The sequence below is a fragment of the Petaurus breviceps genome, unplaced genomic scaffold (assembly GCF_028583685.1).
Source record: "Petaurus breviceps papuanus isolate PSGF00001 unplaced genomic scaffold, PetGlider_PUasm1.0 428, whole genome shotgun sequence".
In the NCBI taxonomy this organism is placed as follows: Eukaryota; Metazoa; Chordata; class Mammalia; order Diprotodontia; family Petauridae; genus Petaurus; species Petaurus breviceps.
Genome location: NW_027186331.1, coordinates 774782 through 787223, shown reverse-complemented (window position 1 = coordinate 787223; position 12442 = coordinate 774782). Strand labels below are relative to the sequence as shown.

Here is a 12442-nt window from a genome sequence, read left to right as displayed (position 1 = left end):
GTCACAGATTTGTCCTCTGTGACATGAGAACATTTAGAACAGATGATTCCCAAGACCCCTGCCAACTCTGACATCCCCTGTTCTCAGGCCCCTCCCAGCTCTGCCATCCTCTGTTCTGAGGCCCCTCCCAGCCCTAACATCCTGTGTTCTAAGCCCATTCCAACCTCTGACATCCCCTGTCCTGAGGCCCCTCCCAGCCCTGACATCCCCTGTTCTGAGGCCCCTCCCAGCCCTGCCATTCCCTGTTTTTTCATCATCTCATGTGGTTCAGGCTATATAAAATCAATGCCAGTACATCCCTGTTGAAGGCCTCTGGGCTGAAGACCTCTCAGCTCTTTGTCCTGAAGGATCAGTGTCTCCCAGGGACAGGGCTGTGGCCGGGAGACAGGAAATGGTTTGGAAGCCCCCAGGGGGCCTGGGAAGGATGACCGAATTGCTTGCTCCTTGGCAGGTCTCTGCTCTACATGTGCTCCACGCCCTGGTGCGGGGGGCTGGCCTGGGAGCCCCGATGCTGGAGTGGGCTGCTCAGCTCCTGGAGCTGTGTTTGGGGACACTGGGCTCCCCTTGCTGGGCCATGAGGAATGCCAGCACCCAGCTCTTTGGTGAGTGAAGGCCTCTGGGGTGCTTTCTCCTCCAAGACGGGTTAGGGAGGGTCTGGGGCTGATGCTTTGGCAGCCCTTCCTCGGGCTGAGCCAGTGGATTTATGGGCCTGGACCTGCCTCCCCAGGTTCCCTCACGGGCCGGCTGCTGGGGCAGAGCCTGAGCCGGGAGGACAGCGGCTCCCATAAAGGCCTGAGCCCGGAAGCTTTCTTCACCCTGTATCCTGCGCTGGAAGCTGTTCTCCTGGCCCCCCTGCTCTCTTCCCTGGGCTCCATGGGGGAGAGCCACCTCCGTCCCGCCCTCCATGCTGTCCTCACGCTCCTGGCCAAACTCCAGCCTGGCACGGAGCATCTAAGCAGGTACTGGACCTCGTGAGGGTGCGTGGTCTGGAGGGAGGAGCACCCATGGGGGCCAGGGCCTACCCAGGCTGGGGCCCTGCCAGGAGGGACAGTCTGATCACGCCACGTGCTGAGCGACTCTTAGACTGTCCTGGGAGCATGGAGGCATTCCAAGGCTTGATCTCCTGGGCCACATTGGTCTGGAGATGGGAGGACAGAGTAATGACAGTGGACAACAGTGGCCTCCACCGCTGCTGCCAGACACGGGGTGATTGTCATCCCAAGGGGGGCCTATCTCTGTCTTCTGCTCATCCCATTCAAGGCCCCAGCCTGGCTGCCTCAGTTGTCAGGGCAGCTCCAGCCATGGCCCGGCCAGGAATGACCAAGGCAGTCCTGAGCTCGTGTAGGCCTGGCCAGGTCTGGTAGGGGGCATTGCCACCAGGTAGGGGGCTTTGGGAAGCCTGGGGTTCCCAAGGGGCCAGAGGCCTCACTGTGTGTTTGTCTTCATTCATAGTTCCACGGCCCGGTTCCAAGAGTGCTTGCTTCGTCTCTCAGAAAGTCCTGTCTACGCCATGCGGGCAATGGCTGCCCGGGCCCTGGTGCCCTTCGTGCCTCTGGTGGAATTGGAGGCCGTCCTGCTGTACCTGCTGCGGGGACTAGCGGAGCCTGGCCCCCACAACACACTTCATGGGCAGCTGCTGCAGGCCTGTGCCCTTCTGGCCCAGGATGGCACCTGGTGAGCCTTGCTCCCTGTCCTTCCCTTGGTCGGGACAGCAGGGACTGAGCAGCCAGAGAGGGGTCAGGCCCGTCACGGGGCAGGAGGTGGGGTGGGTCTAGAGGACCTGCTGCGCCAACCCCAGTGTCGACTGGTTGCCTTGGGAGGTGGTGGGTGTAGAGCTCAGGGCGGGGCAGGGTGTTGCTGAGGGGCTGCCTGCCCAGCCATAGGCAGATGAAGCTGCCATAGAGTTGGGGGTCTGGGCTCCAGACGACAGACTTCCTGACTGTGTGGCCTTGGCCTAGTCACTCCCCCTCTAGATCTGTCTTCTCATTTGTCAAATGAAGGATTTGGACTCCGTGTTCCCTAAGGTCGAGTGTGTGAGGCCTGAGATTGAGAGCTAAAAGGGAACTCCTTCAGAAGCCTCAGGGCTTCCACTCCATCATTTGACAGATGGGTAAACTGAGGCCAGGGGAGGTGACATGGCTTGTCCAAGGTTACACAGCCGGTAAGTATCAGAGGTGAGATTTGAACCTGGATCCTCTGACTCTGGGACTGAGGCTCAGATCCTTTAACTGGGATGATTAACGTATATCAATGAGAAGCTGGATAAATATTAGCTATTCCTCCTCATTATTAAGGGGGATCTGCCCAGGGTTGCCTGTGGGCTGCACATGTCAGAGCCAGCCATGGGAGTTTCCGGGGGGTACAAAAGCTTCAGGTGTGTGGAGGGGCAAGCAGAGTGCGAGCACTGAGGACATCCAGGCAGGTCCTTTGTGGCTGAGGACACACAACTCCAGAACGAGGGTGGGCTTCCTGGAGGAGGCAGCGCCCGGGCTGAGGACTCGGAGGGGCGGTGGGGAGGAGAGGCCTGGGCAGACAGCCACTGTGGGCTGACCCCTGCTTTTCTGTCTGTAGCCGGGCCTTCCAGGGCCTGCAGACTGTTGTGCATCAGGCCGAGGCCGCGTTCTGGCTGCTCACTCCTGCCCAGCGCTGCCCATTGATCCGCTTGGCCTACTTGCAGCTTCTCTCCCTGATGACCAGCGGCTGCAGCAAGGACTTCCTGAGACAGGTCGAGGCTGCTGTGACCCAGGAGCTGGGTCCCTCGGGGCCGGATACTCAGGTAGAAGCCTGGTGCATGGGGCCAGACTTGGGGTGCTGAAGAGGCTGTGGGCCTGGGGCTGGGCCTAGACTGACCTGATTGGGGCAGAGGCTAGGTCAGAGGATGTCTGGGAGGGCCAGGGTCTCTCTGGCCTCAGTAGTTCTCATGCCACTGACTCATGTAGGGAGGGGGAAGGCCCGCTGCCATGGGTGGGGGGCAAGGGCCGGGATCAGCAGCAGTGGAGAGGCAGGGTGGCCCATGGAAGGCACTGGTTTGGAGCAAGGAGCACTGGGGGCACTGCTGTTGTGATTGCCCCCATTTTACAGAGAGGGAAACTAAGGTCCAGCGGAGTTAGAGGCCTTACTCACAGTCAGGCAGATGGTGAGTTGATAGGCTTGTGATCTTAGAACTGGGACTTCAGCAGCCATCCAGCACAGGCAGGGCTGGGGCCCCTGTGACCTTCTGACTGAACCCAAACTTCACAGAAGAGATCCCCTTCATCAAAGGATTTGTTCTGTAAACTCGGACTCAGTCAGAGGGCCACCCCTGAGACCCTGGAGGCTGCAAGCTCCCCAGCGCCCCTCATGTTACAGAGAGGGGAGAGTCACACAGGGGCAGAAAGCCCAGGGCCTTGTGACTGTCTCTCGTCTCCTTTCCGCTGGCTACACTGCCTTTTGTGGAAGCCCGGAAGCCAGTGAGAGCCCAGCCAAGACCAACTGAACTCTCCCTGGCCAGGATGTGGGCTCCTTGGGGACAGGGCTGGGCACACAGTAGGTGCTCAGGCCATGCCAGCTAATGGGCTTTGCTTGGTTCTCAGGTGGGCGCCAGCATGCTTAGACAGGAGAGCGCCAGGTTCCTCTGCAGGGAAGCAGGGAGGTTGGCCGATCCCAGCCGGGCCCAGGCCCTGGGCTCTCTGTTGCGAGGGTCCGACCCGGAGGTGCGCCAGGCTGTCCTAGCCTGGGTGCTGGAAGAGGGGACCCGCTGCAAGCCTGTGGCCGGCGTTCTTCGGGCCCTGCTGCTGGTGAGTCCCTGCCCTCGGCCTCCTGCCCTCGGTTCTCTCCCTGCCCACGTCTGTGTGCGGGCCAAGCCCAAGGGGGCAGTAACTGCCCTGAATGCATTTCAGCACAGTCAGAGCAGTGGGAGCTGTTGGGAACTCAGCCACCCAGAGAGAGGAGAGGGGGCAGGGAGGGAGCAGACAAAACCCTAGTTGTCTTATTACCCTGGGCAGGAGCTTGTGACCTGGCGTCCATACCCGAGACTGCCCACAGAGCTGGGGCAGTGTCAGGGGCCACAAGGCCCGGGGCCGTAGGACCTGACAGGGCTGGGCTGGGCTCTAAGCCCAATTCTTTGGCCTCCCCCTCAGGAGACCCTGTGGCCGGTGCTGCAGGACAGAGGCAGCCCAGAAGGCCTGAAGCTGCACCTGGAGGCTTTGGTGCACCTGCATGAGGACCCCTCGTCCTGCACTGACCAGCTCCCAGCAGCCCCAGCCCAAGCCTGCCTGGAGCCACTGCTCTGCCTGGTGGAGACGCCCAGTGTCAGCCCCACGCTTCTGGGCAGGGCGCTGTGTGCACTCAGCTTGCTCCTGGACCTGGGGTAGGGTCCCCTCTCAGCCCTCCCTCCAGGCCTTCTCTGGGCCCTCATTCAGCTCTGATTAGGGGTGGGGGGTGGGCACTCAAGTACCTTCTGCTTGCTCCTGGCCCTGGGGTAGGGTCCCCTCTCAGCCCTCCCCCCAGGCCCTTGTTGGGCCTTTGCTCAGCTTTGATTAGGGGTGGGGGTAGGGTCCCCCCTTTCCCATCCCCCCAGGCCCTCGCCAGGCCCTCGCTCAGCTCTGATTAGGGGTGGGGGTAGGGTCCCCCTCAGCCTTCCCCCCAGGCCCTTACTGGGCCCTCCCTCACTCAACTCTTACTGGGGTGGGGGGTGGGAGGGCCTTAGTGCCAGAGCCTTGGAGCCCTGCCCTTGGGCTCAGAGGAGCTGGGTCACACTCCACCTGCAGTCTAGGCCTGAGATGACCCTCCATTTTCTTACTCATCTGCAAATGCAGGGATTGGGCTGAATGGCCAGCTCTGAGTCTGTGCCTCTGTGGCCCCATGACCTTGGCTCCCAGCTCTCCCTTCTGCTCTGGCCTCAGTGCCTCATCTGTAAACTAAGTGGGTCAGAGGAGGTGTTCTCAAAGGTTCTGTTACCATAGAGGAGTCACTCACCTTTCCCTGAGACTCAGTTTCCTCATAGGGATTATGTCTGTAGAGGGTTTTGTGCCCCTGTGGCGCCCTTAGCTGTGGCACCCTTAGCTGTGGCGCCCTTAGCCGTGGCGCCCTTAGCCATGGCACCCTTAGCTGTGGCTCCCTTAGTCATGGTGCCCTTAGCTGTGGAGGCCAGGCAAACCCATTGTTAGACATGCCCTTTCATGATGAGACCCCAGAGCACAAGGAAGTGCTGTCCCAGGTGAGGTCAGCCCCTGGACGGGTCAGGGCTGGCCTCCTGGCTGGGCATTGGCCTTGGAGGTTAAGGGGGGCAGGGTGTTCTGGCCTCACTCATGAGGAAACTCCGGCAGGGGCAGGGGCACAGCCGCCTTCAGATATCTGGAGTGGTCATGGGAGGGGTTCAGGGTTGTTCTGCACAGCCTCAGATGGTGGAGCCTGGCATTCTGGAGACAGAGTTAAGCGTGGGCTGAGCTGTGGGCTGCCCATATAGGTGCTGGGCTTCCCATCCACAGGCAGAGGCTGCTAGGTCACAGAAGCAATTCCCTATCAGGGTGCTGGCTGGCCCCAATGACCCCTGGCTCTTCCAAGCCTGAGTCTGCTGTCTGTGATGGAGGGATCTGCAGAGGACAGAACCCACAGCAGCTAGAAGTGACCGAGAGGAGGATTGTGGCTGGGTTTCAGGACAAACCTTCCCAGTCGTCGGGGCTGCCCAGGGCAGGGCCAGCTACCCTCCTTCCTTGGAGCTCTCCAGGCCGAGGCCACCGCTCTTTAATTTGTCAGGGTACAGGAGAGGGCATCCTCATTCAGGGAGGGCCCCGGGGGTCTCTGCCACCCCCTGGGGCTTACATGTTCAACAGGCTTGGAGGAAGGGAGGCATTCCAGGCAGAGGACAGTCAGCAGGCACTTATTAGGTACCTGCTGTGTGCGGACCCTGTGCCAAGCACTGGGGAGACAAGAGGGAGGCAGAAAGAAGCTGTGGGCCTGGGGCTCGGGACAGCTGGGGGGCTGGGCTTGGGTGCAGGAGGGTGCCTTTTGGAGCTGGTCTGTGCCGCCCGTGGGCAGAGGGCCTGTCTTTGTGGCTGGTTCACCCACCCATGACCCCTCGGTCGTGCCAGCTAGCATTTCTGTAGTGTTTTAAGGCTTTATAGAGTACCTTAGCCCTAGGGTAGGTGCTGTTCTCGTCCCCATTTTACAGATGAGGACACTGAGGCAGACAGGCGGTGCTGTGACTTGCCCAGGGTCTCATGGCTGTCTAGAAAGTGCCCAAGGTGGGATTAACCCCTGTCTTGGTGAATATCTATGGCCAGAGAGATGAATCCCCCGGGGACGGGTGGGCAAGCTGGTCTTCATGATTGTGACCTCCCTGGCATGGCAGGACCTGCCTTGGGCCTTGGAGCTCCCTGGAAGAGAGCTCTTCATAGGAGGAAGTGAAGCCAGAATCAGTGCCAGGCAAGGCTAGAGAACCAGTCCTGCAGTGAGGGGGATCCTTGGAGTTCCAGGCAGCTCACACAGATGCTGCCTTGCATCAGGGGCCAGAGTTTGCACACTGGGAATTCCCCACGCCCTGAGACCACAGGCCCAGGCCAGAGAGGAACAGCGACAGTACGATTTCTTTAGCACTTTGGAGTGGACAGATTGCTTTCCTTTGAACATCCCCCCTTTCTGTCTTTGTACCCCTCCCAGGCCTGAGGACCTCCCTGCCCTGGGCCGCTGGAGCCTGGTTCTCAGATGTTGGAGTGAGCCCCGTGCCTGTGAGGAGCTGAGACTGGCAGCAGCACAGTCTCTCCGCTTGGCCGGGGTCCGGGTGGTGGCTGGAGCCAGGGCGGGCTCTGCGCCTGCCTTGGAAGCCCTGGCTCTCCGGTAAGCTGCTCCAGGGCCTCTGGGGAGGGGCATGGGGTGCAATGGCCACCTCTGGTGCCAGCTCATTGGCATCTGCCCCCCACCAGGGGCTGATGGGAAGCCTGGGAGGACATTGGTTGGGGAACGAGGACTGTCTGTCTTAGAGAAGTCTCAGAGGAGACATGAAGGGCTGTTATCTGACAGAAAGAGGGCCAGAACCAGGAACACTGGAGGGAAGGTTGTACGAGGCCTCAGGAAGAAGACTCAGATTAGAGTCATGAGCCTGGGTTCAAATTCCGGTACTGCCTCTTACCAGCTTCCTCCCTCTGGGCCTCAGTCTCCCCTTCTGTAAAATGAGGGGCCTTTCCAGCCCTCCAAACTACAAGGAAGCAGATTTGGGGCCAACGTCAGGGACGTTTCTGGTCTAATTGGCCCCAGGTGGCAGGGGCCACTGACTCCCCATCATCGGGGGTTTTCAGCTGAAGGCCGGTCAGCCGTTTGTCAGGAAAGCCTCAGTCAGGTCTGGCTCAGGGGAGATCTCCTAGCTTGGAGGTTGCTTAGACTGGCATGTGTTCGTGTGGTCCCTGCCTTCACTGCCTTCACTGTCCCGCTGATGAGAGAAGACTCGTGCTTTAAACAGGCAGTGAACAGGTCACTCTCCAAGCAGGCAGATTTCAGGCCTAGATTCATAGAGCTTCCTGGCAGTCAGATGGTGATCACTGAGAGTGGCCAAGGCCTGACTGAATGGCCTCTTGCTAGGGATGACATGGGAGGCTGGCCTAGGTGGCAGTCAGCTCGAGGAGCCTTCGGGTCATCTGGACCAAGCACCCAGCTGTGGACAAGGAGTGCGTAGGGGCTGGCCTGTGTGCCATTCTGGCTAGGGTGAGGGAAGGGAGAACGTGGTGTGGGCCAGTGTCATCGAGGAAGGCTTTAAGGAGGAGGTGAAAATGCGGGTCCAGACGGGCCCCGCTCTGCAGTATTTGGGTTGTCCAGACCCAGTGGGCCACCCAGCCTACCTGAGGTAGGGATTCTCAGGCAGACGGAATCAGTGAATTTATTAAGCTCTTACTGTTTGCTAAACACGAGTGGTGGGTGGTTGGGATACACACAAAAAAAACAAGAGATGGTGCCTGCCCTGGAGTGGCTTACTTTTTTTTTTTTTTATTTTTTGGGGGGGGGAAGGCGGGTAGGTTAAGTTGACTTACCTACGGTCACCCGGCTAGTCCGTGAGGAGTAAGGCCGGTCAGATCACAGCATGGCTCCTTGAGAATCTCATGCCAATGCTCCTTTCCCTGCGCCACCTAGCTGCACAGAAGGCTTACTTTCTCATGGGGAAGACAGCATGTTTGGGGAGAGTGGCGGCCAGGGAGGGAGGGGTGTTTGGGGGTGAGAGGTCACAGTGATAGTGCGTGGAGCCAGAGGGCAGCCAGGATCATTGACATGACCTTTCCAGAAGTAGTGGTAGTGGTGGTCTGATGATAATTCTTAGAGGGAGAGCTGGAAGGGTCACGGACCAGGCGAGGCTATGAGGGGCAAGGCCTCTCAAGACACAGGATGGCACCATGAGAAGGGAACTGGGCTGGGAGTGATGAAGATGTGGCCACGGAGCCTTTCTCTGTAAAACAAATCCCAAACTCCTAGCTCTAGAACTGGAAGGAGCATCGGGCCATCTGACACTCGACAGATGAGTATGTCCCCCTGCCCCCCTTGGGATGAAGGCTAGTTTGGAAATGCTGGGCAGAAAGGTGGGCCATGCAGACTGGGCACCGGGCAGCTCTGCTCTCGTGGGCTTCTCCTCCTCAGCTCAGTTCTCTTCCCTCGGATAGCAATGCCTCTCTTCTCTTCAGCTGACACCCCTGGCCTGGACGTGCCCTGGCTTCCCTGACTGTACCTCTCCCCTCAGGCTTCTGAACGCGGGCATTTTCCTGCTGCAGGACGAGGACCGGGCAGTGAGGCTAGAAGCATCCGTGTTTGCCAGTCTGCTGGCCCAGCAGATGGGAGCTCAGCCCTGGGAGGCTGGCACGACACTGCAGGCCAACCAGGGGCTGCTCCTTCTGCTGCAGGTCATTGGAACACACTTTGGGGCCTGTGAAGACACCTGGCCACTTCTGATGCTCCATCTCCCCCAGTGTGATCTTGAGGGCCTCCTGGAGGAGGTGGGCGCTAGCCGGTGAGGCCCTGGATCTCTCCGTACGTGCTCAGTGCCCCGCAGAGCAGGCTGACTGCTGTGTGCAAGCTGGTGAAGGCTTGGGTCCTCCCCAGAACAGACAAGCCACTAGAAAGGAGCTAGCCTGGGCCAGCTGCTAGAGGGGGCGCTATCCTGGCCCAGCTGCTAGAGGGGAGGGCTATACTGGGCCAGCTGCTAGAGGGGGCACTATCCTGGTCAGCTGCTAGAAGGGTGCTAGCCTTGGTCAGCTGCTAGAGGGGGGCTAGCCTGGGCCTGGGGGCCAGGCCAGAGAGTCTGTATCTCTGAGCAGCTAAAGGAGAGAGGCAGTCCTGGCCCTGGGGCCATGTGGTAAGGGGAGGCCAGCACAGGAAGACTCACTTATTTTCTTAGAAAGTGCCTGGTTTAAACCTCAGAGCTCTCTGCAGAGTAGAGCAGTTCTTCTTTTGCCCAGCCTGTGTTTCCCCTGGAGTGGGTCCCTGGGGGGTGGGTCCCTGTGCAGGCAGGACTTGCTGAGCTCTGGGTGCTGGGCAGGGCAGGGCTCCTGGTCCCTCAGGGCCCTTCTGAGGCAGGGCTGATGTGGACGTCCCTTCCCTAGGCCCCCCAGCCTCTATGAAGAGGATGGAGCCAACTTCTTTGCAGAACCGGCTGTGTTTGCCCAGGTCCTGCTCCCCTTTGTGCTCCAGTTGCTGGACAGAGCTGAGGACGGGGCGCCCCTCAGGGTCCAGGCCCAGCAATGGGCAGCCGTTCGGGCCCCCGAGGTCCTCCGAAGCCTCCGACACTGCTGCGTCTGGTGGAGTCAAGGTAGGTGTGAGCCAGCAGGCAGAAAAGTGCTCTTCTCAGTGCAGAGGCCTCAGCAAAAGTTCTGTGCCAAGCCCAGGCTTGGGGAGAGTAAGTGGCAACTGTTCCTGTTCTGGCCAGAAACCCTCAGGTCTTCCCCTCCCAGACTGATTCGTTTGACTAGGTAAAAGAGGCCATTCTTTGCCTCATTTCTTACTTAGCTGTAATCACTGGGCACCGCCTGAGACAAACTGAGACCTGGGAAAGACCTGAGCTTGAAAAGCATCTGAGGCCCTCTCCAGGCGTCCTGATCCATATCAGGCCACTGGACCATGTGGCTCCGGAGGTTAAAGTGAGGCTGGTGACTGCGTGGCATTGCCTCACTTAAATCCTGTTCACTTGCCTGTCATGGCATCACCTCCTGATGTCATGGTCCTCTTCAGACCTGGGCCCTGCCCTCAGGGAGCTCGTAGTCTAGAGGCAAGGCAGCATAGAAGGAAGGAGCAGACCTAGACCAGACCCTGGGGGTTGGGGGGTTCACAGCCTGGCTGTGCTGTACTGTGGGGGGAGCTGAGGGAGGGCCAGACTGAGGCATTCTGGCAGAGAGCACAGCCTGAGCAGAAGCTCGGAGGGGGGATTCAGCACGTATTAAGGTCCTCCCATGCACAAGGTCCTGGATCAGGTGCTGGAGCAGACAAAGCAAACCCTCCTGCCCTCCAGGAGCTCACACTCTTTAGAGTGTGTGTGGCTGTGTGCAGATGGGGGTGCAGGGTGAGGGAGGCGAGCTCAGGAGGATGACGTTGACTGAGAGCTGGGCTGGGGGAGGCTGGAGAGGCCGTGCAGGGTCTCAGAGACTTGCCCTGCTGGGCATCGGTCAGGCTCCCGGAAGGTCCTGGGACCTTCCTTTGGGGAAGCTGCACTCTCAGGCCAGAGACAGGGCCAGTCATGAAGGGCTGACTCCCTCCACTCCTGGCTAGGTGCCCTGGCCTCCCCCTCGCTCCCCATCCCATCTCCCTGCTTGTTTCAGATGATGCTGGCGCTCTGTTCCTGAAGGCCCTGGGCTGCCCCAAGGTTCACACAGCCCTCGCTGTGCTTCTGGTAGAGGCTGAGCTCTTGGTTCGTGTCTTGGAGGCCCCGCAGGCCAGAGGGGTGATGATGCCTGGAGCCAGCTGCTCTCCTCAGGAGCTGAGGCAGACATGGGGGAGGGCCCGGGCCCTGCTCACCCAGCATGGCATGGCTCCCCAGCTGAAGGACAGCAGGAGACCAGGTCTGGACAAGAGGCTGCACACTCTTATCGATGGCCCCAGGTGATTGATTGCCAAAGAGGAGAGGGGTTGCTGTGCATTCTTGGTGGCTTGAGGGAGCCCCAAGCCCAAGGTTGCCTGGTGAAAGACAGACTGAGCCCCCCAGGGACTTCTCTGTGGCCCCGAGCATCTCCCTCATTTGGGGGGCACCCACCTGCTTTGCTGGCAGTCCCCCTCCGTAGCCACCCAGGGCAGTCTAATCAGGCCACGGGGGCAGAGCGGCCTGGAGCTGGAGCTTTGGGCTCAGCGGAGAGTTCTATAGGTCACAGAATGTTAGCCCAGGAAGGGACCTTGGAAGCCAGATCATCTGATGCCCTCAGTTTACAGAAGAGGAGATTGAGGCCTAGGGAGGGAAGGGAAGAGACTTGTCCAAAGGTTGTGCAGTGAGTGACTGAGCTCCGTCATTGATGGTGATAAGTCAGTAATCAATACACATTTACACACTTATTAAGTGCCCGCTATGTACTACTAGATGACGGTGATGATATTCCAGGGCTCACTGGGACGTCTGTCAGTAGGGTGTACTACCCTGGTCACCCCCATTTTGCAGAGGGAGAAGCTGAGGCCCAGGTGGGTACAGCCATTTGTCCTCAATCACACAGGTTGTCCCTTTAGAGTCAGGGTGTGCGTCCAGCTGAAAAGCCAGCGCCTTCTTCCTTACGTCCTGTGCTGTCCAGTCTTTTTTTCCTTCTCCAGAAAATGGGGATTGTCTTGGGGTCTCTCCTGGCCCTGACACTCCAGGTCCTGAGGCCTCCTGAACCTCTGATGGGCCTTCATGCTTCATCTGGGGAATGAAGGAATTAGATGGGGTGATCTCTCAGCACCCTTCCAGGTTCATCATTGGGTGATACAGGCAGGGGAGGCAAAAATATGCAGGACTCCGTCTTCCTGCAGAGACCCCTGGGCCCAGCTAGAAGCTGCTCTTCCCTGTCCCTCCTCCCCCCAGATCCAACTTGTACATTAAAGAAATGTAAGCAAAGCATTTATAGAAAAACTATGTTATAATTTGGTAATTGTGTGAGGTCATTCTTCAGTCTGCCTGGATCTTTTTCCATCCAAGGTAATCTAATTTTTGGGGGATGGGGGGATTGGGGAAGGCATCTACCTTGGGGCCCAGACAGGTGGTGCTAGATGAGGGATAAGTCAAGCGTGTATTACATGCCTACTGTGTACCAGGGGCTGGAGGAAGCCAATCCTTGCTTGGTTAATAAGACAGTAAGGACATAGGAATACAAAGGAGGGAGGGAGGAAGGGCTCTAGCAATGGGGGAGGGGGACCAAGACATGTTCCATGCAGCAGATGGTGCTTAACCTGCTTCCTGATGGATTCTCTGAAGCAAGGGTGAGAAGGCAGGGCATTTTAGGAAGGAGGCCAGCCTGTGCAAATGTCTGGAGATGGG

General features: G+C 59.1%; 1 protein-coding gene across 1 annotated transcript in view; it reads left to right on the top strand.

Moving 5' to 3' along the window:
* LOC138171346 (uncharacterized) overlaps positions 1–12037 on the top strand; it is a 31571-nt gene extending 19534 nt beyond the window's left edge. Inside the window, exons 13-22 of the mRNA XM_069100789.1 lie at positions 348–602; positions 728–959; positions 1453–1674; positions 2572–2776; positions 3573–3776; positions 4119–4348; positions 6640–6816; positions 8699–8965; positions 9558–9763; positions 10767–12037. Coding sequence (XP_068956890.1) covers positions 348–602; positions 728–959; positions 1453–1674; positions 2572–2776; positions 3573–3776; positions 4119–4348; positions 6640–6816; positions 8699–8965; positions 9558–9763; positions 10767–11050 — 2282 coding nt within the window. The 3' untranslated portion in view covers positions 11051–12037. The remainder of the gene's footprint in view (positions 1–347; positions 603–727; positions 960–1452; positions 1675–2571; positions 2777–3572; positions 3777–4118; positions 4349–6639; positions 6817–8698; positions 8966–9557; positions 9764–10766) is intronic.
* The last annotated feature ends 405 nt before the right edge of the window (positions 12038–12442 follow it).